Source organism: Dermacentor silvarum, chromosome 4 (genome assembly GCF_013339745.2).
Source record: "Dermacentor silvarum isolate Dsil-2018 chromosome 4, BIME_Dsil_1.4, whole genome shotgun sequence".
Classification (NCBI taxonomy): domain Eukaryota; kingdom Metazoa; phylum Arthropoda; class Arachnida; order Ixodida; family Ixodidae; genus Dermacentor; species Dermacentor silvarum.
This window is the reverse complement of record NC_051157.2, coordinates 147,846,927-147,873,453: the sequence shown is the minus strand read 5'-3', so window position 1 is coordinate 147,873,453 and position 26,527 is coordinate 147,846,927. Positions and strand designations below refer to the sequence as shown.

General features: G+C 49.9%; 1 protein-coding gene across 1 annotated transcript; it reads left to right on the top strand.

Annotated features, from left to right (window-relative positions):
- Positions 1 to 9,620: 9,620 nt before the first annotated feature.
- On the top strand, positions 9,621 to 18,591 carry LOC119448342 (uncharacterized). Its single transcript, XM_049666593.1, is given in 5 exon segments — positions 9,621 to 10,039; positions 10,170 to 10,730; positions 10,788 to 10,925; positions 10,927 to 11,392; positions 18,575 to 18,591. Coding segments are annotated over 5 exon segments (1,335 nt in total). The 5' UTR covers positions 9,621 to 9,886.
- The last annotated feature ends 7,936 nt before the right edge of the window (positions 18,592 to 26,527 follow it).

Sequence of the window (26,527 nt, the reverse complement as noted above, 5' to 3'; positions counted from 1 at the left end):
GGGAAATTGTCCGTGACCGCCTTCTGAACTCCCGAGAGAGTCAAAGGCGTTTGTACGACCAGCGACACCGAGACGTGCACTTCCCGCCTGGTTCTTTGGTGCTTCTATGGTCTCCGTTGCGTCAGGTCGGCCTGTCAGAAAAACTGCTGTCGCGTTACACAGGCCCCTACCGAGTCCTTCGTGCCGTGACTCCCGTCACATACGAGATCGCCCCTGACGCCCCATCTGCTTCCCAGTTCTGCGATATCGTGCACGTTACACGACTGAAGCAGTATCACCCTCCCCGTGATGACATTTAGACGCTCCGGGACGTCGCTTCTGCCGCCGGGGATTATGCTACACGCGTGTGGTATTTGATTGTTTGACCGAGACGCGCGGACGCCATCACTCGAGAAAAGAAGAGGAAGAACGAGCTGGGCTCGCGCTGTGAACCTAACCGGTCATCGCTGCAACCGCTGTTGTAAATACAACCTGTAAATAGTTGCCCGTCTTACTGACTCATTCTTCGCGTAACAATATCATCATCATCATCATCAGCCTATATTTATGTCCACTGCAGGACGAAGGCCTCTCCCTGCGATCTCCAATTACCCCTGTATTGTGCTAGCGTATTCCAACTTGCGCCTACAAATTTTTAACTTCAGCATCCCACCTGGATTTCTGCCGTCCTCGACTGCGCTTCCCTTCTCTTGGTATCCATTCTGTAACCCTAATGGCCCATCGGTTATCTATCCTACGCATTACATGGCCTGCCCAGCTCCATTTCTTTCGCTTAATGTCAACTAGAATATCGTCTATCCCCGTTTGTTCTCTGATCCACACCGCTCTCTTCCTGTCTCTTAACGTTACTCCTAAGTTTTTTCGTTCCATCGCTCTTTGTGCGGTCCTAAACTTGTTCTCGAGATTCTTTGTTAACCTCCAAGTTTCTGCCCCATATTTTAGCACCGGTAGAATGCAATGATTGTACACCTTTATTTTCAACGACAGTGGTAAGCTCCCAGTCAGGATTTGGCAATGCCTGCCGTATGCACTCTAACCCAATTTTATTCTTCTGTAAATTTCTTTCTCATGATCAGGGTCCCCTGTGAGTAATTGACTTAGATAAACGTACTGCTGTACACACTCTAGAGGCTGACTGGCGATCCTGAATTCTTGTTTCCTTGCCAGGCTATTGAACATTATCTTTGTCTTCTGCATATTCATCTTCAACCCAATTCCTTACACTTTCTCGATTAAGGTCCTCAATCATTTGTTGTAATTCGTCTCCATGGTTGCTGAATAGGACAATGTCACCTGTAAACCGAAGGTTACTGAGATATTCGCCGTCGATCCTCACTCCTAAGCCTTCCCAGTCTAAGAGCTTGAATACTTCTTCTAAGCATGCAGTGAATAGCATTGGAGAGATTGTGTCTGCATGTCTGACCCCTTTCTTGATAGGTATCTTTCTACTTTTCTTGTGGAGAACCAAGGTTGCTGTGCAATCCTCGTAGATATTTGCCAAGGTATTCACGTATGCCTCCAGCACTCCTTGATTACGCAATGCCTCTATGACTGCTGGTATCTCTACTGAATGAAATACATTTTCATAATCGATGAAAGCCATATAGAGATGTATATCTATGGGGCACAGAATACATTCAATTGCTCGTTCTAAAATATAGCTTTTTCCTGAAGTTCGACTTTCTTCTGGCCCCATAACTTACATTTATACTGACTATCTTGCACAAACAATCAGTGGACATAATGCTGATAAAGGTGAAGCACGCTCACATAAGTGGTCATGAGTTCCGTAAGGTTCTGAGAATAATCACTCAAGTGAGGCCGTCACCTTTGTAAGCTCGAAGGGTGCGGTCGAAACGTGGGTAGTCGGGGACTTTCTTTGCTGGCTCGTTGAGCGTCCACGTCAGCGAGCCGCCGTCTGTTTTCCAACCGCACATGGTTCTATCTTCAAACGTGCAATGCTCTGCAATTGAAGGACGCCGGGGAGTCACATGGCTCAAAAATACGTTTCAAATACAGCCCTCATATATGTAAAGCTGCCCACACGTATTACCAGCCCTGATTAGTATCAAAAGCCAACAAACAATGACACCAAGAACAACATAGGGGAATTTAATTGTACTTACTAATTAAATTAAAGAAAGGATAAATCAATGGTAAAATGAAAACGGATGAAAAAACAGCTATCCGCAGGTGGAGAACGAACCCAGGTCTTCGCATTACGCGTGCGATGCTCTCACCATTGAGCTAAGGCGGAGCCATTTTCCCATCCGCTTTCTGGGGTATTTATGTTTTACAACTAGAACTAACCCTGGGAGTGTTAGCCAGCGCCACTACTCACAAACCTAAAGGCGGATGTGGAACATCCTCACTGCCGCAGGCGAAATTTCATTTCATTTTCATTTCGTTCTCATTTTTCCATTAATTTATCATTTGTATAATTCAATTAGTAAGTACAAGTAATTTCCCCTATGTTGTTCATGGTGTCATTTTTGTTGGCTTCTTTGATATGATTAATAAAAATCGGGCCCCTCGGTTCCCTTTCTTCTTCTCGTTCATTACGTAACGAGGGCTCGAATCCGGCAACATTGATGCCTTCAAGTAGCATATGTGGGTTTATGGACCAGTTGCCATCACCGAAAAAGATCACGTGCTCGTGTCACCTGCGGCAGAAAGTATGTTCCACATCCGCCCTTAGGTTTATGAGTGGTGGCACTGGCTAACACTCCCAGGTTATTTCTAGTTGTAAAACATAAATACCCCAGAAAGCGGCTGCGAAAACGGCTCCGCGGTAGCTCAATGGTGAGAGCATCGTAACATTAGAGAGCGTTCAAGCGCAGGCACTCAAGATATGCCTCGGCTTGCCACGGCGTGCCTCCAACAAAGGCACAGTTGAGGAAGCCCGCGTATGCCCATCATCGGTATACCTGTCCCATGAACCACTTCGAGTATATCTATGGTTACTAACAAACACGACACCATTGCCATCCACTGACGTCGCTTCTACATGAGCGGCTGGACAGCAGTTTCACAAGTGCACTCCGCTGCCATCTACTCCACATAACATCCCCTTCCATATCACCCCGTCAAACCACCGTAGGTGATAGTTCAACCTTCGGTATGCGTGCACGTCCCCGGCATACTAAAGAAATCATTAGTTCCCCTTAGCGGACTACAACAACTTGCTCTGGCATACATCTGGTCAGAATAACAGACCTATGTTCATATTTACACAGACGGGTCCGCGTCACCAAATACATCGACAGCAGCTGTGGTGATACCAGCCCAGCAGATGACTCGAGGTTTCATTCTAGATCACAATTCAACATCAACCGCTGCAGAGCTTGTGGCTATTCGGGAAGCGATTCACCACATCTGCGGGGAAAGACCTCAAGAATGGTGAATTTTCACGGACTCAAAACCTGCGCTGCAAATTTTGGGATGCTACCTGCGCCAAACCGCATATCAAGTTCTGGCACTACAGATCACCGAGCTACTTTCATGCGCTCAAGAAAAACACCACTGCATAGTGTTCCAATGAATCCCGGGACACTGTGGGCTCAATGGTAATGAGATGGCCGATGCTGAAGAAAAGCGCACCCTCATCAATGGCCTGCGAACTGTAGTGCCGTTCTGTAGACCGGACATCACATGCATCTTGTCGAAATTAATGAGGAGTGCGACGAAAACATACTGGGCGCAGCCAGACGCTCGTCACGTCCGCCTTAAAAGGCTGGATCCCAATATGCAATTTCCTGTTCTGCGTGGAATTCTACGCCCTCATGCATGCCTTATACACAGACTGCGATTAGGCGTCGCTTTCACGCGCAAATACTTGCACATCATTGGACGGACAGACTCCCCAGACTGTTAAGTGTGTGGTGTTATAGAGACTATAGACCATGTGCTCGTGGTGTGCCCTGAGTATGCGCGCGCAAGACTGACACTGGCAGCTACCTTGAGGCATTTATACAATGGACCACTGTCGGAAGACCTCTTGCTGGGCGCATGGCCACAGGAGTTGACAGACAATAGAGACAATGCGTGCTATTTCACGTTTCTTAGGCGACACGGGCCTGGACTCCCGATTGTGATAATATTGTTACGGTGAAGGGAAAGAAGGTGACGCGAACGAGAGGAAGAAGACTCTGGCTGCTGCCTGAACGCCACATACTTCGCTTGTAAATATACATTCTTCTACACTCGTGGGCCTCCTTTCTTCCTGCAACATTTTGGCGGAAGGTGCTGGGTACAATCACGGAACTTCGCAGCGGACGCCATCTACCTGCCGCCACAATGGCAGATCAACCGACACAACCAGCAACGCCTCAGCAGTCCACGCCAACGGTCATCCTCACTCATCTGCGGGACCCCGGGGACATTTTGTGGCACGGACAACGCCGACGTCGAGGAGTGGCTTGCGATGTACGAACGAGTGTGCGACAATAACCGGTGGGATCCAACAATGATGCTAGCAAACCTGATGTTTTATCTGAAAGGAACTGTGAAGCAATGGTACGATACGCATGAAGCTGACCTAACAAGCTGGGATGTCTGCAAAGAAAAAATGCGAGACCTGTTTGGCAGACCTGTCGGTCGTCAGTTGGCAGCAAAAAAAGAACTTGCATGCCGCGCTCAGACGTCCACAGAATCCTATGTTGTGTACATACAGGATCTGCTGGATCTCTGCCGCAAGGCTGATAACACTATGACCGAGGCGGACAGGATTGGTCACATACTAAAAGGTATTGCAGACGACGCCTTCAATCCCCTGATGTTTAAGGATTGTGCCACTGTAGATGCAATTATAATGGAGTGCCGGCGCTTTGAACAAGCGAAAGGCCGCCGCGTCCCTCAACATTTCGACAGACTGCCCAATACCGCCGCGACATCTTCGTGCAAAGACCCGCCGCGGTTCGTCCATCCGACAGGATCAGAACATATAACGCGCATCGTTCGCCGTGAGCTTGAGGCCATGGCTTCGGCTCCAATTCGTTCTGACTGTCGGGAAAGTGTGCCCGCTATCTCGCTTATACAAGCGGTCGTTCGGGAGGATATAGCGAGTTTGGGCATTCCATCTCTCTACTCGGTCCGCCATACGAACACCTACCAGATTTCTCCGGCCGCTCTCTCGCAGACGCAAAGCTTTCCGCCACTCCGCCGTAACCCCGCTGACTGGCGCACAGCGGATGACAGACCCATCTGTTTTAATTGTTACGGTATTGGACACATCGCCCGCCATTGCCGTAACCGCTGGTCGTCGTCTCCTCGGTGGTCGTATTCGAGTCACTACCACCAAGTACCAGACAATCGCACTTTCTCGCCCTACACGCCGCCTAGGAACATCAACGCCGACAGTGCTCCACCAAGATCCAGCCGCTCCCCGTCTCCGCAAGGCCGTCGGTCCCGTTCGCCTCTCGTTCACCGCTCTTCGTCCCTATCTGCAACCGGTCGCTTCCCTTCGGGAAACTAGGCGGTGCAGCTCCCAGAGGTGAAGCTGCAACTCCTACCCGGCCCACAAATCCCCTGTTGACCCTGCCTACACGTGGAAACCTACTGGACATTGAAATTGATAGTGTTCCTGTTACATCTCTCGTTGACACAGGAGCGCAGCTTTCAGTTATGAGCGCTGCTCTCCGCCGAAGGCTCAAAAAGGTTCTGACGCCCGCCGTACCGTGGACTGTGCGAGTCACCGATGGGGGTACTTCACGTTCTTGGAATGTGCACAGCACGTGTGACCATTGCGGGCCATTATAGCGTTGTTTTATTTATCGTCCTTGAGCACTGTCCACACGACCTAATTCTCGGCCTCGACTTCCTTTCGAAACACTCTGCCCAAATTGACTGCTCCGCAGGTGTCGTACAGCTGGATCTGCCGCTGCCTGCCGACGCAGACGCAACAACTTGTGCTTCACCCCGCTTATGTTCTGCTGAGTTTGCAAGGCTGTCTCCACAGGTGGCTACCAATGTCCTCCTGACGCCCTGTCCTCTCGTACCTGATGGCGAGTACGTCGTGTCCCCGCTTACTGACGTGGTTTTGTCACGCCATATTGCCCTACCGAGCACCTTAATCCGGATCCTCGAAAACTGCGCTCGTGTGCACATCCTCAATTTTGGATTTTCGACGCATGGGCTGCCACACGGTATTGCCGTCGCACTTATCAGTCCTTTGGAAGAATTTGAGATTTATTCTTTAGCCTCCGAATCCTTCCTGAGTACCAACGCAGCTTTGTCACCCATTCCTTCGTGCTCGACGCCTGCAGACGAAGTTTGTAAGATGATCGCCCCTGACCTTCCTTCCGAGCAAACAACAGCTCTTCGTCACCTCCTGTCATCTTATCGGGATATCTTTGATTTGGACGACCGTCCACTTGGTCAGACATCTGTTGTCACGCATCGCATCAACACCGGTGACGCCAGCCTCATTCATAGGCGGCCATATCGTGTCTCCGCAACAGAAAGGGCCATAATCCAGAAAGAGGTCGACAAGATGATGGACAAGGACATCATTGAATATTCCAGTAGCCCCTGGGCATCACCGGTTGTCTTAGTAAAGAAAAAAGACAACTCGTGGCGCTTCTGCGTTGACTACCCTCACCTCAACAAGATAACAAAGAAGGATGTTTATCCCCTGCCTCGCATTGACGACGCTCTTGACTGCCTTCACGGATCCCAATACTTTTCATCAGTTGACCTCCGCTCCGGCTATGGGCAGATTAACGTCGACGAGATGGACCACGAAAAAACCGCCTTCGTCACGCCGGACGGTCTGTACCAATTTAAAGTCATGCCCTTTGGATTATGCAATGCGCCAGCTACATTCGAGCGCATGACGGACTCTCTGCTGCGCGGCTTGAAGTGGTCTACATGCCTCTGTTACCTCGACGATGTGATTGTGTTTTCGTCGAACTTTGAGAGCCACCTGAGGCGCCTCACGACCATACTCTCCGTGTTTCGCAGGGCTGGCCTTCAGAGATAAACTCCTCCAAGTGCCATTTCGGTCGCCGTGAAATTACCTTGCTCTGCCATCTGGTAAACGCCGTCGGAATCCAACCTGATCCACAGAAAGTCCACGCCGTGCGCAATTTTCCTGTACCTTGTTCAACAAACGATGTCCGTAGTTTTCTGGGCTTATGCTCTTATTTCCGGCGATTTGTGAAACAATTTGCCGACATCGCTTGCCCTCTCACTGACCTTCTTAAGAAAGATGTCTCTTTCTCTTGGGGACCACTGCAGAAGCAAGCCTTCCCTACCCTGATCGAGCGGCTTACTACCTCCCGGATTCTGTTACACTTTGACCCTTCTGCGCCTACTGAAGTACGAACTGACGCGAGTGGTTATGGCAACGGCGCTGTCCTCGCTCAACGTCAACAGGGCCACGACCGTGTCATCGCTTACGCCAGCCGCCTTCTTTCCACGCCCGAGCGAAATTACTCCATCACTGAGAGGGAATGTCTCGCGCTCGTATGGACGTTCGCGAAATTTCGTCCATACCTTTTCGGTCGGAGCTTCTGCGTCGTAACCGATCATCACGCCCTCTGCTGGCTCTCCTCTTTGAAGGACCCAACTGGACGACTTGCACGTTGGGCATTGCGTCTACAAGAATATACATTTTCTATTATGTATAAGTCAGGGCGCCTGCATAAAGACGCTGACTGCCTGTCCCGCGATCCCGTGGATCAACCGGACGATACCGGTGCAGACTCGGACATCAGTATTCTGTCCCTCTCCGGCATTCTCCATAGTGGCAACGAGCAACGCCAAGATCCTTCGAGCACTTATGGAACGGCTAAGCTCCTCGCCTAATGACCCGTCTCTGCGGATGTTCACCTTGCGCGATGGAACTTTATACCGTCGTAGTGTTCGGTCCTGATGGACCGGAGCTCCTGCTAGTCGTTCCAAAGCACCTTCGACTGGCCGTGCTCCAGCAACTTCACGACGCTCCTACTGCTGCACATCTGGGCATCACTCGTATTTACGACCGCCTGCGGCGCGGCTTCATCTGGCTCGGAATTTATCGCTCTGTGCGCCGTTATGTCACTTCTTGCGACCTGTGTCAGCGCCGCAAGACGCCTGCTATGCCTCCTGCTGGTTTGCTTCAACCAATTGATATCCCTGCAGAGCCCTTCTTCCGTGTGGGTCTTCACCTCCTTGGCCCCTTTCCTATTTCTATGAAAGGAAACAAATGGATTGCTGTAGCAACAGATTATGCCACGAGATATGCCATTACACGAGCGATGCCAACCAGCTGCGCTACAGATGTCGCCGACTTCCTACTATACGACGTCATCCTGCACCACGGCGCCCCTCGCCAGTTACTCACGGATCGCGGCCGCTACTTTCTCTCGAAGGTCGTCGATGATCTGCTCCGCTCCTGTTCTACAGAACACCAGCTCGCTACCGCCTACCACCCTCAAACGAACGGCCTCACCGAACGACTCAACCGCACACTAACTGAAATGCTAGCCCTGTACGTTGCCGATGATCACCGCGACTGGGACGTCGCTTTACCGTACGTACATCACTTTCGCATACAACTCGTCCCGTCACGATACTGCCGGATTCTCCCCATTTCACTTTTTATTGCGATAGCAATTATATGGACACTCAAAAGCAGATTTCTGCCGTCGGCGTCGCCGTCGCCGTCGCCGTGAGGTTCCGTATGACGTCAATGGAGATGAAATCGTCGCCGCGCGCCGCCGAACGCTGTATGTGCGAGTGAAAGGGTGCGAGGGGCGCGCGCTTTCACGGGGAGTGAACGCACGGCGGAGAACAAACGCGCGTTCTGCGCCGTGCTCCCTTAAGGGCTGCAGAAGTAGGCGTCTCTTTCCTCCTTTACAATCACCATATATGTAGAGCAAACGCGCCTTCTTCCGACGCGCGAGAGGCCGTGGGGGAGGGGGGGGGAGGGGAGGGAAGGGAGGCGACGTTTAGTTGCGGCACCAAGTGCCTATTTATATCAGAGGCTCCGGCAACAGTCACCAACGCCGCACGCATTTTGAGCGAACGCGGGCAAAACGCCGACGGCGTCGACAACAGTTCTGCGCGTTGCCGGTGCTGCTGCATGTCCAAGTTTATACAGCTGATAAAGCTAATATCATTACTCCGTATAGCTCTCTACAAATTTGCTATCGCAATTGATGCTTCGCCTTTCAGGTGAAACTGCGACAACTTTTTGTATGACCGCGACCCCAACTTGCCCTTCGACACGTTGCTACCTTCCGCAGTACAATCACCCAGCCCTGGTTACGCTCGCGATGCTATTGCCTTAGCCGCCCAGGCCCGAGAGGTCGCCCGTCATCGCCTCACAGTCTCGCAAGCTTCTCAAAAACGACGCTACGACTTTCGGCACCGAGACCACCATTTTCACCTGGTTCCCTTGTCCTTCTCTGGACGCCTTCACGTCGCGTCGGCTTGTCAGAAAAACTACTTTACCGTTATTCTGGTCCATACCAGATCTTACGACAACTGTCCGACGTGGCATACGAGATCGCCCCAGTCGGTCAGCCTTCAGTGTCTCCTAACGTCACCAGCGATGTTGTTCACGTCGCCAGGCTCAAGCCCTATGTCCCCCCATTAAGCGACGCTCCATAACCTGCACCGGGACGGAGCTAACCCAACACCCTCTAGAAAAATATGAAGGCCTTAGTTCTTTTCCCTTTCCACTCGCGCTACGTCAGCAGATGGGGCGGACGCATGAGGCGGCGAGCGCGTTTTGCGGTTTTGCCCGTCGCCGCGACACGACGCATCCGCGCGTCCGGATCGCGCTGGTGCGCGTTGATCGCGCGTCTCCAGAAACTCATTCCCCGGCGCGTATGTACAGTCGTACATCTCTTCGCTGTTCAGTCGGACGTGTTTTCCTCGCTGTGAAAAGAATCCCGCCGCGATGCCGTGCAAATGCTGTGTACCTCGATGCCGCGGAAACTACACGGGGGACACGAAGGTGCACGTCTTCAAGTTCCCGAGAGATCAAGCTCTAAGGGACGCTTGGATTCGCGCTGTGCCACGTGAAAACCTCACGGTCACCGAACATTCCAGGGCAAGTTTTTTTATTTAGGTGTTAGTTAATTGAAAGAATATAAACGTACATGTGTAAGTGGCTCATGAGCCGCATGTTTGTGTGACCTGTAGCCGTCGGTTTGCTGATTGAAGCGTATTTTTTTTTCTAGGGATGTGAACTTCATTTCATGGACGAGGACATTATTCGAGACGCGACGCATACAGATCAAGCAACTGGCCGCGTAATGACAGTGCCGCTATCTCATGTGCGCCTTCGCCCAGACGCTGTACCGTCGAAGTTCCCGAATCATTCCAGAAAGACCGCGAGGAGGGAAGATCCTGACTCCAAGCGCTTGCGAATAGAGAATGCAGCCCTTCAGAAAGCCATCGCTGAATCCAACGAGGCATTTATCAGAGCACGCGAGGAGGATAAAGTCAACAGTGTGAGCGAACTTGCCAACCACTTAAGGAGCCAAGGGATGAAGTTCTGGAATGTTATCGAAAGAAATGAAAGGCTTCTTCTCATTCACATTGTCGACGATGAAGCACCGTGGTTGAAATACTCTGTTTGCGTGAAAGGAGATTTGAGCGTGACACTACACGTTATGAAAACGGCCGTAAAAAAGCTCGGTGCAAATCTCTGCGTTCCCGAAATCGCTAACAGTAAAAGGGGTATGGTGGAACTCCTGGAAGGCATCGAGAAGTGGGACTGTGACCTGATGTCCAACTCAGTCGCCGAAATCGCTAACAGTAAAAGGGGTATGGTGGAACTCCTGGAAGGCATCGAGAAGTGGAACTGTGACCTGATGTCCAACTCAGTCGCCGAAATTTGCGAGGCTGTTTGTTTACTGCTTGATCAGCTTTGCACGTCCCAAGCAGAAGATGACGCCAACTGTATTCAATTTCTGAAAGAGCAAGTCACCTTGCATCTATCGAAAAAAACAGCGCAGGCGCTACTCTGCTGATTTCATGATGTTTTGCTGTATTGTTTTCACTATATCGCCCCATGCATACGCGTTCATACGTAGCCATGGAAGCATCACCTTGCCGCATCCTATGACGATAAGATCAGTGTGCTCGTCTTATGGTATGAGTCCTCAACAAGAGCATCAGAGTGAAACATTCCTCAGCTACATGACAACAAGAATTTCTGACCTGAAAGATGACCAGCGCTTTGTCACAGTTATGGTTGATGAAATACATATAAAACCTTACTTTGACTACAAAGGAGGCAATATTACCGGCGCTGCAATTAATAGAAATGAAGCTGCTAACTGTGCGCTCGTTTTCATGGTGCGCAGCGTGACGTGTAAATTCAAAGAAGTTGCGCACATCGTGCCGGTGCACCGAGTAGAGGCGGAGTTCCTGCAAAAGACGCTTAAAGACGTGATTTGTGGGCAGGAAAAGATTGGGTACCGGGTTATGTGCGTCGTCAGCGACAACAACTCTGTGAACAGAAAAGCGATGTCACTTTTCGAATCACCTCCGTGTAACAGAATTGTGTACCAACATCCATCAGACCCTTCAAGGCCGCTGTTCTTTGTTATAGACCCAGTGCACATTCTAAAATGCATACGAAATAACTGGATCAATCAGAAGAATGACCAAATTTGTTTCTACTTCCCGGAGATCCAAGGAGACACACCAGAATCAGAGCGAATGCAAACAGCGTCATTTGCAACAATCAGGGACCTTCACAGCAAAGAGTGTGACCAGCTGTTGAAATATGGCTATGGGCTGTCAAGAAAAGCCCTCTACCCTTCGAGTCTTGAAAGGCAGGACGTAAGGCTTGCTTTACAAATCTTCAATGACTATTTACCAGAGGCGTTACGTGCTCTTGGAGCAAAGCACAACCTATTCTCTTTCGAGGCCACGGCTACATTCGTCGAGATCATACTCAAGTGGTGGAAAATTGTAAACGTCAAAACTCCATGGAAGGGAGAAAGGCTTAGAGATCACTTCCAACAACCAGTGCTTTCCATTGATAACGATCCAAAAATTGACTTCTTGCACATGTTTCTGAAGTGGCTGGATGAGTGGAAGAACAAAGGTTTTGACAACGGTACTCTGACAAAGGAGACTCACGTTGCTCTCGAACACACCACCTATGCGCTTGTTGAGCTCGCTAGGTACAGCTTCGAAGAGCTTGGAATGTCATATGTGTTTTTGGGAAGATTCAGACAGACTGCCTTGAAGATCGGCTTGGAAAGTATAGGCAGCTGGCAGGTGCGCAATATCACATCTCCATCAGGCAGATATATGAAGTCGAAAACAAGGTGCGCCTGCAGAGCACCTTGCCTACAGTTTCCCCTGACCAGCACTGGGAATGTGTCCGAAAGCAAGTCGAGGCATTGCTTCCCAGCAGTGAAGAGCAGTCCGACTTCGATACGTGTGAGAATGGCCACACAGTTGAATTAGTGCTTAAACACATCCTGCGGTGCAGCACCAACATTCTGCTAAAGAACTTTTGTAGGAAGCTGAACGACAAACTTCTCGACGCTGCCGATAAATCAAAAAAAAGGAAAGCCACAACTCTCGAGGCCAAATAACTGCATGCATTGCTTCTAATATAAAGCCAGCACAAAAAGAAACTGGGCTTCGTAAATAAATGTTTTGCTGCTACAGTTTTCTGGCGTTCTATTCTTTTTTAAATACATGCATGCTTGTTCTTGCAGAAAAAAAAAATGTTTCCGCGCAATGCACCTGCGAGACAACCTCTCTTGAACAGCGTTCCATATCTTTTTTTTCAATCCGCCCCATCGTGTGACGTCACGCGAAGAGAGCTAAGGCCTTCATATTTTTCTAGAGGGTGTTGGCTAACCCCACCAGGAGGGTGATGTTACGGTGAAGGGAAAGAAGAAAGTGACGCGAACGAGAGGAAGACGAAGACTCTGGCCGTTGCCTGAACGCCATATACTTCGCTTGTAAATATGCATTCTTCTACACTCGTGGGCCTGCTTTCTTCCTGCGACAATATTTATGCAATGTGTCCTTTCACCTCGTTCCTCCCATAGTCATCCCCCATTTTAACCCTCTTTCTTCCCCTCTTCCCCTTCCCTTACGTAGAGCCGCAGGCCAGATGTTCCATTTTCCGGCCGACCTCTGTACATTTTCAAATAATTAAACTACTTCTTCTCAACAATAGCGACATTTAGCGCTCTGCAACGAATACCATGTCAACTACAAAACAATTTTGGCCACCATCAGCAGACAAGTCTGTTCACTAAATTGCTAAAATCAGTCTGGTGGCCACGTTTTGTGAAATGTATTTCCTACCGAGTGCGAAGGGCTTCAGAAGAAACTTAGTAGCAGCAGCGAAGAGCTATTGCTCGCTCCCCCGTGGGGCCCGCAAAACCGTCCTGTGGGGCTGCCACTGCCCACAATGGCAGCCCAATAGTGATAGGCAAAAGAAAAAAAATCACCGCCCCCTCCACTCCGTGAAGATGATCGAACAGCGAAGTTATGTTATTTACACCGAGTGTTACATGTACATGTGTTGCCCGTGATGCAATTGCGTAAACACAAGTAAGCACAGATGTACAACATGAACTTATATTGAACCGTGGCGAGGCGAGAAGAGGCAACGACTTCCAATGCTACTCGACGAGTGTCCAGTTCTCTGGTCGAAACCTGCCGAGCCGCCGCCAGACGCATCGGCTGCAGTCACGGACACCGCGCGCGTTCGGCGCGAATGCGGGGAAACGTGGACGGCGTCGGCAGCAGCTTTGCGCGTTTCCTCGTTGGTTTGGTTGGTAACAACTTTATTGATAGTCCTGCAGAGCTTTCGCCGACGGGGACTTAAGTCTCCCACGTGGGGACGTCGAGGTGTTGCCTCGCCGCCGCCTCGCGGGCCTGCTGGACGGCCCAGAGTTGATCGCCGAGGCTGGGGCTGCGCAAGGCAGCGGCCAACCGCGGCGGAAGGGTTCCGGAGTTGGCACCATGCGGGTTTTCGTTGCAGTCCCAGTGAATGTGACTTAAAGTGGCTATCTCAGTATGACAGACCTTGCATATATTTTTCGGGTATGTACCAGGGTAGAGTCTGTGGTATTGTGCCGGATTAGGGTACGTGAGTGTCTGCAGTTGTCTGAAGGCCACCGCCTACGCCCTGTCCAGCTTGTCGCTGGGCGGAGCGAAGGTTCAGCGGGCCAGGCAGAAGGCCTTCGTAATTTCGTTGTAGCTCGCCAAGCGGTCTTTAGTGCTATCCCATGGACGACGGTCGCCGGCGCGGTTCGTGATCTCGCGCACCTTGGCGTGTGTCGTCTCGTTTCGGTTGCGATGCGTGTCCGATACTTCTCCCATGTGCGCTGGGAACCATTGGATTCTGGTTTGAAATTCTACCTCCCGTTGGACATGGCGATTGCTCAGGACTCGGGCCGCTGTCCGTGAGATCCATCCTTTGGCGAAGTTTCTGACCGCTTGTCGTGAGTCGCAGAGAACCGTCGTGCACGTCTGATCCGTGAGGGCGAGTGCCACCGCCGCTTCCTCCGCTTCTTCTGCGCGCGCGCACGCTACACTTGCCGATATGCGCATTGTGCCTTTCGAATCAACGACCGCCACCGCGAATCGCGAGCGTTCTGCGTATTCCGCGGTGTCAACGAATCGCGTCCCCGGTTCGTCTCCGTGGGTGTGGAGGAGAGCTCTGGCTCTGGCCACGCTTCTACCCCGATTGTATTCCGGGTGGACGTTCCGTGGAATCGGGTGGACTCTTAGCGTTTGTCTTATCGCGTCCGGAACGGCGACTTTCTGTCCCTGTTGTGTGTAGTAACGGATGCCGAGACTTTTCATGATCTGGCGTCCCGCTCTCGTGCCCGCTAATCTTTCGAGTTATGAAGTGCGCTGCGCCTCGGCGATTTCGCTCAGCGTGTTGTGAAGCCCGAGCTGGAGCAATCGGTGAGTGCTGGCGGACTGGGGCAGACCTAGTACTATCTTGTACATCCTGCGGATGAGGACGTTGATCTTGGCTTCTTCTCCCTTGTACCAGTTGTGGAATGCCGCGACGTACGCAATGTGGCACATGACGAAAGAGTGTATGAGCCGTGTGAGACTCGCCTCCCTCATTCCTCGTTGGTGTTACTACCTATTTGCGGTTCCTTCAGCGTGTGTGTGTTTTATTTAGTGAGGTTTCTCTGTGTGTTTTGGCTTGCTTTATAACAGTGAAGCTGTTTAAGCTGGGTGTAATGTGTCTGCTGAATCCCAAAAACTCCCTCGTCGAGTGATGAGTGCGTCGCTATGGCAACCGGGCGCAGCTGGTGTGACGTCACGCATCGCCGCCACCCAACCGCGCCTAGCGATGACGTAGCTACGCAATTTTACAGCAGAGCTTTTTAAGCCGGAGGCGTAGACTAGAAACAACGCCTGGCGATGACGTCACCGCGTTTCCTAGCAACCACTTGGCACAGCTGCGCCTCGCTTCGCAGCGGCTCCACACCACCGCGCCGAGCTGCTACGACCTAGGGAGCCTACATGCAACACTGTTTTAGGGTGGTGACAGCCTTTGTAAGGGCACTTGCCGTCGCCAGCTAAATTGGCGGGTTAAATCTGGGGCACAAAATGGCGAAAGACCAGCCGACAGACCACATTTCCCGCAACCCTTGGTGACGTGAAATTAATTAACTTCTTTTAATAAACTTTGGCATCAGCAGCCAGAACCAAATGGCGCGTCTGTGCGCCGAACACGGCACGTATACGTTTTAGTTAAACAGGCTAGTAAGGACAGTCTTTGTTACAGCAGACCTCGAAAAGCACCCTTTATATATCATGTACAACTGGAAGGTAACGAGAATGCTTAATGCAGTTCACATTATTGGCGTGAGATAATGCTACCACGAGCACGCCATCGTGCCTTATGTTGCTTTACATGTGTTGCACGACATGCTATAGAAAAGTAAGTTTGATGTGTTAAAATAAAAGGAAAATACAACTAGTATATTAAAGATGTATGCGGGTTTCTTGTGCGCAATGGCGCAAAACTAAATTAGAGAAATTTAATAGATCGCGTGTCAACATGAGTACATCAGAGCGTGACAAAAAAGGCAGAAAGACTAGGGACCAAAATAGCTACCCACCAAATTTGGCGGTAAATAGCGGTGAAAATCTTGGTGTTGTTACCATCCTAAAACGGTGTTGCATATAGGTTCCCTACTACGACCGCGGCTCCGTCTTCGCGTCGCCTAGCAACCCCATGTGCCTCGCTTCGCCTAGACATGTCAACGCTTCGGCAGACCGCGTCTTGAAGCGCATCGTGCGGCCAAGCGAGAATCTGCGCGTCGGCGGCTAGCCGATTCGGAATACTGTGCCGAAGCTGCAGCCCAGAAGAGGGGCCGTCGAGTCAAAGATCCCGAGTTTCGAGAACGAGAACACAAGAGTCTGTGTTCCAATATCCAGCGTCGTCGGCATAGAAACTCTGGCTGTAGCTTGGTCGATCACAAGCTCCGCTGTTTAGTCCAGCCTTGCACGACTAGTGCAAGCTGCGATAATTTTAAATGCAGAGCATTTCTTCAACTCACATGTAGCGTGCGCCGTCCGTCCGCAACAGCTCGAGCACAGGTGCGCCCTCTCCCCCACTCCTCCTCTCCCGCATCACGCTTGCAGCACATGTGCAGCGCGCGAAGCGTCGTAGTTGAGTCGCGCTCCGGCGCTGCAAGCACCGTACAACAGCAGGTGCTGGCGTGATAGCGCGCCTTCTCTCCACCTCCTCTCCCTCTAACGCGCGCGCTAGGAATATAAAGCGGGTTGGCGCGGGCTCCACTCGTCCACTCCTGCGCTCTCTTCTCTTGCGTTCGTCGGCGGTCGCAGTTGATAAGCGATGGAAGCAAGACCTTCAACTAGTACCTCGACGCAATCCAACATCAGCGCCGAAGCACCAGTTCAAGACATCGTACCATCGTCTTCGTCGACGACGGCAGAAGACAAGGCGGCGAGGCGGCGCGCTGCCGACGCCGAACTTCGTGAACGAGAAACCGCGGCCAGGCGTCAACGTCGACAAGCGGATCCCGAGCAGCGTGCTCTAGAAGCCGCGGGCAGGCGTCAGCGTCGAGCCGCGGACCCTTCGAGTCGAGAACGACACGCGGCTGCGACACGTCAGCGTCGGGCCGCGGACCCCGGCGTACGGGAACGAGAGGCGGCGGCGAGCAAGCGTCGTCGTCTGGAGGCCGCCGCCGCCGCCGCGGAGCCCGTCGCCCCGGAGGGCGCGACGAAGAGAAGAAGAAAGAAGAAGAAGAAAAGAAGAGAACAACAGAGAAGCCATAATAATATAATATAATATAATAATAAGAATCGCAGTGATGCCAATAAAATAATAACTTTACGTTACCTACTTACGATTCTCTCTTCTTTCTCAACCCAGACCACCACCACCACACCATTACCACCACCACCACACCAACACCACGGAACCCCACTATGCTTTGCATTTACACGTGTCCCTCGCACGGGGGCATGCGACGGAGCTTTCTTTTTCGCTTGCGAGTTGCGCCGCCACTTTTTTCGCGCCAGTAATCAGAGCAAGCGATGAGCCCGTTCACGAGCGAACTCTCGCTGACGCTCGCGGTAGGCAGCCTCTTCCTTAGGAGTACGCACTACTCGTGGTCTTCCCACGCGCATCGCAGCCCAGCTAAGATGCGCGTTCGTTATCCGAAATAGCCAGCCCCACAGAAACACCTTCTCTTTTACCCATCGCCTCTCCTCCTCGCGCCCAGCGCGGCCTCTCATTGGCCGACTCCTCGACCCAGCGCGCACCCTCTCATTGGTCGCCTCCTCCCCCAGCGCGTCTCTTCTCCCCATCTGGTCACGTGACCGGCCCTCCCCCCGGCGCAGCTCTCATCCTCTCCTGTTTATGTGACCTGCATGACGCCGGACAGGCGGCGAAAGGTCGACTAAGAACAGCTCCGCTGTTAAAAACGTGTGGAAAGCTCATTCTGAGCCCTCAACTACGTTTTGTGTCATTGCACCCTTTACAGTTACGACGTTGAGAACCATATGAATCATTTATTTGTTCACACTTACGGACTAAAATTCGACATTTCAGACTCAGCAGTTAAGTAAAATGGCCGAAATGCCATTTTTCTCAAATATCTAGTGGCACAAGTATATATTCGGAAAGTATAGAATAAAATAGGTGCCGATCGCATCGGCACAGTGGCTGATGTGGTAGTGCTGTGTACTGCTGAATTTTCAGTCCAAGTGCCTTTACATTTTAAGGTGCGAAAATTTATGGATATGTTAAATTCTGCGCTTAGAACGAATATTTGTCGACATAGTTTCTGCCACAAACAAAAAATTGGGAGATGTGGGTACATATATATTCACTAGACATACGAGGGGCATTCAAAAAAAGATTTCCCCTGTCTCATTTCCGGCGGTCGGGCATGGCCTGACTGTCCCAACGTGGGAGCGGCCCGCTGCGCGCTGAGTCGCGTACCTCAGGACGTTCATTAAAGTTTTCCATCCATCCATCCATCCTGTCTCATTTCCATGTATTGCAGGATGCTGAAACTGCGCATGTGTAATAACATAAGTCAATATAGGTCACGTGACAATGTGCAACTTTGAACTTATGACGGTCTTTCTTTTACAGGTGCTGAAGTGGTGTGAGGTGTGATAATGGATGCTGTGGAATACAGAGCAGTCATAAAGTTCCTGTACTTGAAAGGCCACACTCCAAGGGAGCAGTTCGGTGCGATAAAAGAGGTTTATGGGGAGGATTCCGCATCATATGATGTAGTGAAGAACGGGCATCGTCAATTCAAATGCGGTCGGACTTTGGTGAAAACGGCTCCTTTTGCAGGGCGACCCCACTCCGCTATCGATGAACACACCATCCAGAAAGTAGAGGCCGCCATTTTGGAAAATCGCAGCGTAACCGTTCGAGACCTAGCCCAAAATGTCAAGATTTGTGTGAGGTCCGTGGAAAACATCATTCTGGACCATCTTCATATGCGTAAGGTATCCGCTCGCTGGGTTCCCCGGCTGCTCACACCTTTCCAAAAGCAGGAACGCGTCGAATGCTCCCAGGCTCTTTTAAACATGTGCTATAGAAACCAGGGATGGTGGCGTGGAGCAGAGGTAGAACACCCGACTTCAAATCTGAAGGTCGTAAGTTCGAATCCTACTCTAGTCCACCACATTTTCAGGAATGGAGTGGTGCCGGACACCGGAAATATATGTATATATATATTGCCGAGAGCTAGTGGGGCTATACTAGTTCAGGTGCAACCAAACTAGACAGGCCCACTAAGCTTCATCAAAGTCACTCCCTCACCAGAACAGGAATTGGCCTCCCTGGTGCAGTATTCGGCCACCACGTCCCTCATGACTCCGACAATTAACCCATGAAGCGCAAGTTGGAGTATGCTAGCTCAAGACAGGGGTAATTGGAGATCGCAGGGAGAGGCCTTCGTCCTGCAGTGGACATAGATATAGGCTGATGATGATAGAAACCAGTGTGACTTTTTCAGCAGACTGATTACAAAGGATGAACGCTGGGTCCATCACTATGATCCGGAGACTAAAGTCCAGTCGATGCAACGGAAGTACTTGGACTCACCGCCTCCAAAGAAGGCACGCGCCCAGCCCTGGGCGGGCAAGGTCATGCTCACAACCTTTTGGGACCTGCACGGAATAGTCCTCATGGATTTCCTAGCAAATGGCGCCACGATTACTGGGACATACTATGCTTCACTTCTGCGGAAATCGCGGAGGCCATCAAAAGCAAGAGACGTGGCATGCTCACCGAAGATGCCCGCCTTCTGCAAGACAATGCCCCAGTTCACAATTCACATGTTGCCCAGATGGAAGCACGCTGCTGCGGCCTTGAAATTCTACCGCATCCCCCTTATTCACCCGACCTCGCACCATCGGACTTCAACCTCTTTCCAACAATGAAGTCTTATTTCAAGGGCAAGCATTTTCCAGATGATGAGACTGATTTTTCAAGTCACAACATGGCTTTTGGAAAAACTTGTCAACTTCTACAAGAAAGGTGTTTACAGTTGCATGCAATTATGGGAGAAGTGTGTGTCCCTGGGTGGCACCTATGTAGAGAAGAACTAATAAATCTGAATAGTTTCGTTGCTCTCTGTCCACAGGAAGTGGGTCAGGGGAAATCTTTATAGAACGCCGTTTGTAGTTTTGTAAATCGGCTTTCATTCGCCATTAAGATGCCGAGAATGATCTCTACCGGTGAGTTTTTTGCTCGTGTAGCATATGACCATGCGGGTTGTTTTGTAGGGTCTAATCTCAAGCAGCGCAGGTAGACTTAACACAGCTTCATCAGAATGGAACTGGCACGATACTTCATATGGAAACACACGGACTAAGCACTCGGAAAACAGTGCATATCAGATTATTAACTTTGCATTACAGGAACAATGTTTCTCAGATGACCTGAATTTTTCTATTCTATAGCCCAAGTTGCTAGCTTCTGCTCTATTTAGTAGCTAAGACTACAAGAGGCATTACTTTTTGTGTATATTGAAATACATACAATTATAGTAGCAACCTTTTGTTACCTAAACACCCGGAAAACAAAACACCCTAATGCAATTAAGTTTGAACATCGATGTCAGTGCCCGTTCATGAACGCTATTTAGCTGCTTTGTCACGTGCCCCGCCCCCCCTTCCGCGCCCCGTCTAAAGAAAAAAAAGGCAGCGGTGGCCCAGCGGTCAGCGCGCTCGGCTACGGAGCGGTACGTAGCAGTGGTGGTAGGGCAGAAGATCGAGTCTACGCCGTGGTCACTTTTCATTTTAGTTAGATGAAGGTTTCTGTGCCACATTTCTGCCACGGCTCTCTGATGACGGCGGGATCACACAACGAGCCAAGTAATTGTCTCGCATTAATACGCAAGAATTGAAGCCGTCGTCAAGAGAAAATTGATGAAATCGGCTACTGAGAAGTGAAAACGTCAGCCTAAAAAGCACCCAAGTGTGGAGAGAGAGAAGTGAAGTGAACAGGATGAGACCAGAGCGTGCATCGAACGAGGAGCGTTGAGCTACAGGGGAGCGACGGAGATTTCGGTAACAGAAAAGAAAAGTGCGCTACACACAAGTGAATAATTTGGTGTGTTGAGGGCGCAACAATTTGGCAATAGGGTGTGTCGCTATACACTGCTTCACTGTTTATCGCATTAAACTTCGTCATTCATCGTGCGATGGGTTATGCCGGAATTTTTCATTTCGCGGCAAAACAGCACCGCCGCTATGAAATTGTGACGTCTTAAGTTTCAGACAATTTTTTTTACATGAGTCATTTTGGCGCTGTAATAGTTCTATGAACGTGCCCAGTGCAATCTTGGCTACTTTACAAGATGATGCATTCCCCTTCTCCCGATAAAAAGTTGACTACGCTCGAGCAGACGCACTTAGAATTGCTGAGGCACGGCGAAATTGGTGCACGAACTTCAACGCTGCGTCTTTTGCCTTTTCGTGTTTTATCGTTATTGTCGAGGTAAGAGTGCCTTTTTGGGTGCCGGTAGTTTACTATAATGCAGCTGACCGTTATATTCCTCTATAGTGTATTTTTATTGTACAAAGCTTGTATTACTGATACAAAATATTTGTGTGGTTGCAGTATATAAATATTGAACTTGCTTTTCTATAGCACCCTCCGGGAAAGCATCTGTCAAGTTGAATACGCATTTGCAATTTCGCTGACGGAGTGGGTCGTAAACGTAACTGTAATGGCGCATTAGTGATGCTTCTGTAATCATATGTAATTTATTGCTGCTGTCTATTTCAATTTAACCCAATTTCGTGACAACTTCATCTCTTCAAAGTAGACAAGCTGCTTTTAGAAGTCCAGCGGCCAAATATCACGCGGCACGAATGCTATCGTCTACTTAAGAAGCGCTGTAATCAGCAATCTGGCAACAAATTACACGTCTTCACGGGCATTAGCACTAAAGGTGATTCTGACGCTCCAGGGCGAAGCCTACTCGAGGTTTTCAGACAGGAAAAGCGCATTAGCACCTCCCCCGATGATGTAACCCAGCGACAGCGGTCGCCGTGTGGTGACTCAACCGATAAGGCGGTTTCCCACTCCTTTTTTCGTTTTCATCGCAAGGCGAGAACCGGATGCTTTGAAAGCGTCGAGTGCCGAAGAGAACCGGCCCTTGGCACTATCCCACCGCGCCTTCGTGTCTCTATCGATCAAACTGGCATTCACCCGTCTCTGCATGGCTTGTGGTTGCTGAGACGCAGCTGGCGATGTTCAGCTTCCGCTCAAGGAAAAAAAAAACATTGGCTGATCTAATGACAGGAGAATTCTGATTGGGCACAGACTTTACAAAGACGGAAGAAACATTGCCACGACGCTGCACTGTGGTGCACTGTTTTAGTTTTTATTACTTACCACAGTTGGCACGAGTTAAGACGTAGGCTCGGTTTGAGCGGTGAATTAAATTTTATGTGCAAGTTTCAAATGACCCATTGTGCGAAATGCAGCTCCACTAACGTGAAACCTGGGGAAATGCGAAGCATGCAGTGATGCACAGCTATTGGGCTCATACTACCTTTAGTGATAGCTCATAACCCCGTAAACGCGGCCTCTCCATTACAACGACAGAAGAGAAGTGAAATTCTACGCTGGAATGATGGGCGGCAACGCAGCCAGCTGTGGAAGACGACGACGAACGTGGAAGCAGTGGCAGGCGCGCGTACCGAGCGCGAGCATGAGCCGCTTGCTTTACCGGGACGACTACGACAAGAAACGCCGACACCTCGAGCGCATAACGTGCTTCGCACCTAAATAAAGCGCTCTAAACGAGCAGTCTAAAGTACCCAGAATGTCACCATGCGTGAACTGCGAATGCGCGAGTAATTCTCAGTAGTCCGTGCCGACCGGACGACAATGCTGGAAAGCCACGAAATGTCATGTGTATTCTTCCACTGGCCAAAAGAGCAGCCCACATCCTGCACTCCGGCATGTGCAACTCACTGTCTCGGCCATTCACCCAGACACTACGTATCGGCAACGGCATACGGCTCATCTACTATCAGCCCTTGGGAGAGCAGTCGCGGTGTGCTTGCAACACTAACTGCAATAACATTTGATAACACAGTGGACATCAAACTTGGGAAGAACTCGCAGGGGTTTGCGTCTCACAGAGAAAGACAGAGAAATGTTTGATGATTCATCGCCCTACTAGATTCATCGCCCTACTCCACATTCATTGTTTGGAGATGAATGGCGACGTTAATGGTACTAGAACTATTTCCTATGATAGGATGTGTAATTGGTGATATGTTCTTTACGTTATGATGATTATTGCATCCTTTTCTCATATACCCATGTCATCTGTGAATCACAAAATCTTATTGTGAACACGAAGTGGTAATCTCGCAGCCAACCACAATGCCGAGTGATACCAATACACAGTATATATCTTCTAATCACTGCTTCCCACTTGAACGTCCATAGCATTCCCCGCTATCTCTAGTATCCTGCCTGCAACTTCATTGCAATGACTATCCATCCGGCCGTGCGCGATGTCTATGATGTCTGATGCTGATCGGGCGCTATCGCTTCGATATACGGGGTCTTTTTTTAGCTGCACCAAATTTCTTAAATTAGAAAAATATAAATCTTGGTCACGTCATGTTTACCATTATAAGTTACGGATTGGCGACCTCTAGATACTGAGCAATTTCCGCACTTAAAGTGCGTAATTAGCGAAGTCACGGTAATTAACTTTCTAATTATCAACAATAGGTGGCTACAGCAAATGAGTACTTTGGGGCCCGTCCTCGACACTACCTCCCACATGAACTCCGCTATTCATAATTTGGTCGTTGGGATACGTAGTGTCGAGGACGGGCCCCAAAGTATTCATTTGTTGTAGCCACCTATTGTTAATAACTAGAAAGTTAAAACCGTAACTTCGGTAATTACGCACGGAAGTGCTGAAACTGCTCTGTATCCAGAGGCCGCCAATCCGTACACTCGATTAGTAAACATAACTTCACCAAAATTTATATTTTCCTAATTTTAAAAATTTGGTGTAGCTAAACGAAAAACACCCTGTATATTGAAGCGATAGCGCCCGATCCGCAGCTGACATCAGACATCGGGCGCGGCCGGATGGATAGTCATTGCAATAAAGTTACAGGCAGGATACTAGAGATGGTGGGGAATGCTATGGACTTTCAAGTGGGAAGCAGTGATTAGAAGATATACTGTGTACTGGTATCACTCGGCATGGTTCTTGGCAGCGAGATTGCCATTTCGTGTACTGCTGAAGTGCATATAAGATTTTGTGATTCACAGATGACATGGGTATATGAGAAACGGATGCAATAATCCTCATAACATACAGAACATATCACCAATTACACATCCTATCATAAGAAATAGTTCTAATCACATTAACGTCGCGATTCATCTCTAAACAATGATTGTGCGAGTAGGGTGATGAATCATGAAACTTTTCTCTGTCTTTCTCTTTGAGACGTAAACACCTGCGAATTCTTCCCAAGTTTCTTGTCTACTGTGTTATCAAATGTTATTGCAGTCAGTGTTGCAAGCACAGCGCGACTGCTGTCACAAGGGCTGACAGTCGACGAGCCGCAGACGCTCTTTGTGCGGCCAGTTTCGGTTTCAAGGAGCCTGCCAAAGGGAACTAATTGTTAGCGTAGCTCCCACATGAACTCCGCTATTCATAATTTGATCGTTGGGATAGGTAGTGTTGAGGACGAGCCCCAAAGTACTCATTTGCTGTAGCCACCTATTGTTGATAATTAGAAAGTTAATTGCCGTAACTTGGATAATTACGCACGTAAGTGCGGAAATTGCTCAGTATCTAGAGGCCGCCAATCCGTACACTCGAATGCTAAACATAACGTGACCAAGATATATATTTTTCTAATTTTAAAAATTTGGCGCAGCTAAAGAAATGACTCCATGTCCCGCTAAAAGGAACCATGTGTGGATGCGAAGCAGCGGGGAGATTGTTAGCTTGAGCAGGAGATGGTTTCGCAGCAGCGGCCCGAGCGCTCATCGCGGCGCTGGACAGGAGAGAGAATGAGGCGCGCGCGCTCCGTCATTTTCATACCGCGGAACTACCGTGGCGCCCCCAGCGGAGTATGCAGCTCTCGCACCACCTGTCGTTCGCGCCGCTCCGGATTCCTAGAGGAGAGAAAGGGAGGGGAGCGTAGGAGAGGAGAGAGAGGGGCAGTGGACGCGCGTGCGCTGTGGAGGTGTGGGACGCGGGCGCTGCTGCGTAGAGGATTCCTAGAGGAGATAAGGGGGAGCGTAGGAGAGGAGAGAGAGGGGGAGGGACGCCCATGCGCTGTGGGGGTGTGGCACGCGGGAGGGACGGACAGAGCCGCCGGCGAGAAATGCTGCGCATTTAAAAAATCACCCTGTATATGTATATACAGGGTGTCCCAGCTATCACGCAGCAAGATTTTAAAAAATAGGAACGGCGTTACGCGAAGCAAATCTAGTTCGTATTGTTTCCAGTAGAGTGGAGTAGCCAGCCGCCAGTCTGTAACGAAAGAATTACTGGCGGCTACTCCACTCTACTGGAAACAATACGAACTAGGCTTGCTTCGCGTAACGCCATTCCCATTTTCTAAAATAGTGCTGCGTGATAGCTGGGACACCCTGTATATAATGACACGTATACATGTTTATCTTTCACCGGTGGCCGCCTTCCACCGGCTAACAAATGTTAAACGTTATCGCTCGGCGCAGGACGCGCCTGTATCGGAAGTTTCTAGAACGTTATCGATGCTTCTTTCCATTGCCTGTTTTCACCGACGCTTATGTTATCTGATTGTATGACCGACGCGAATTGTCTAGAACTTTCTGGAAGACCCGCGGGCATCAGGGATTAATATGGAACCTTCCATAACTCAGGTATAAAAGCCGACGCGTTTCGCCGCTGATCAGATTTTCGACGACCGCCGACTGTGTTCGCCGCTTTCGTTGTGCTTTGAGTGTAGCTTGCTTTTGTGGGCCCAAATTCGCCCAATAAACAATCAGTTTCGTCATACACAGTTTTACGACTGTTTTTCAGCGTCACTACTACGTGACAATAATGTGTTTCACAATGTATCAGTTGGAGAGGAAAATCTTGGAGGACGCTTAAGCTTCGCCCTGAAGAGTGCAACGCGATAGCATTCAAAGATCCCTGACTGCTTGTCATGCTACCCGGAAAGTGTAGCTTATGCCACTGTAATGTTTAGCGGGAAACGCTGGTGGCGAACGCTGCGCATGAAGGCTACCTTTACTATAAAAACGCTGCCTCTTGAGTGGGCACAGCCACGCCAAAAAAATTACGACACTTTCAGGTTTGTGTTATTGTTTTGCACTTTTACTATTGCAGTATGCGAAGATTTAACAAAAAAGGCATGCGGTGTTGGTGTTTTGTTTTCTGTAATTTGTTTGTGGGCTGTCATTCTCAAAATTCCGACGAATAACTTCGTCAAGAATGGAAGACAAGGTATGATCAACTTTCAGTGGTAGAATGGTGTTGCGATATAGCCCGCATATACCGCATGCCATTGGTGCATATACCGCACCCATATACCG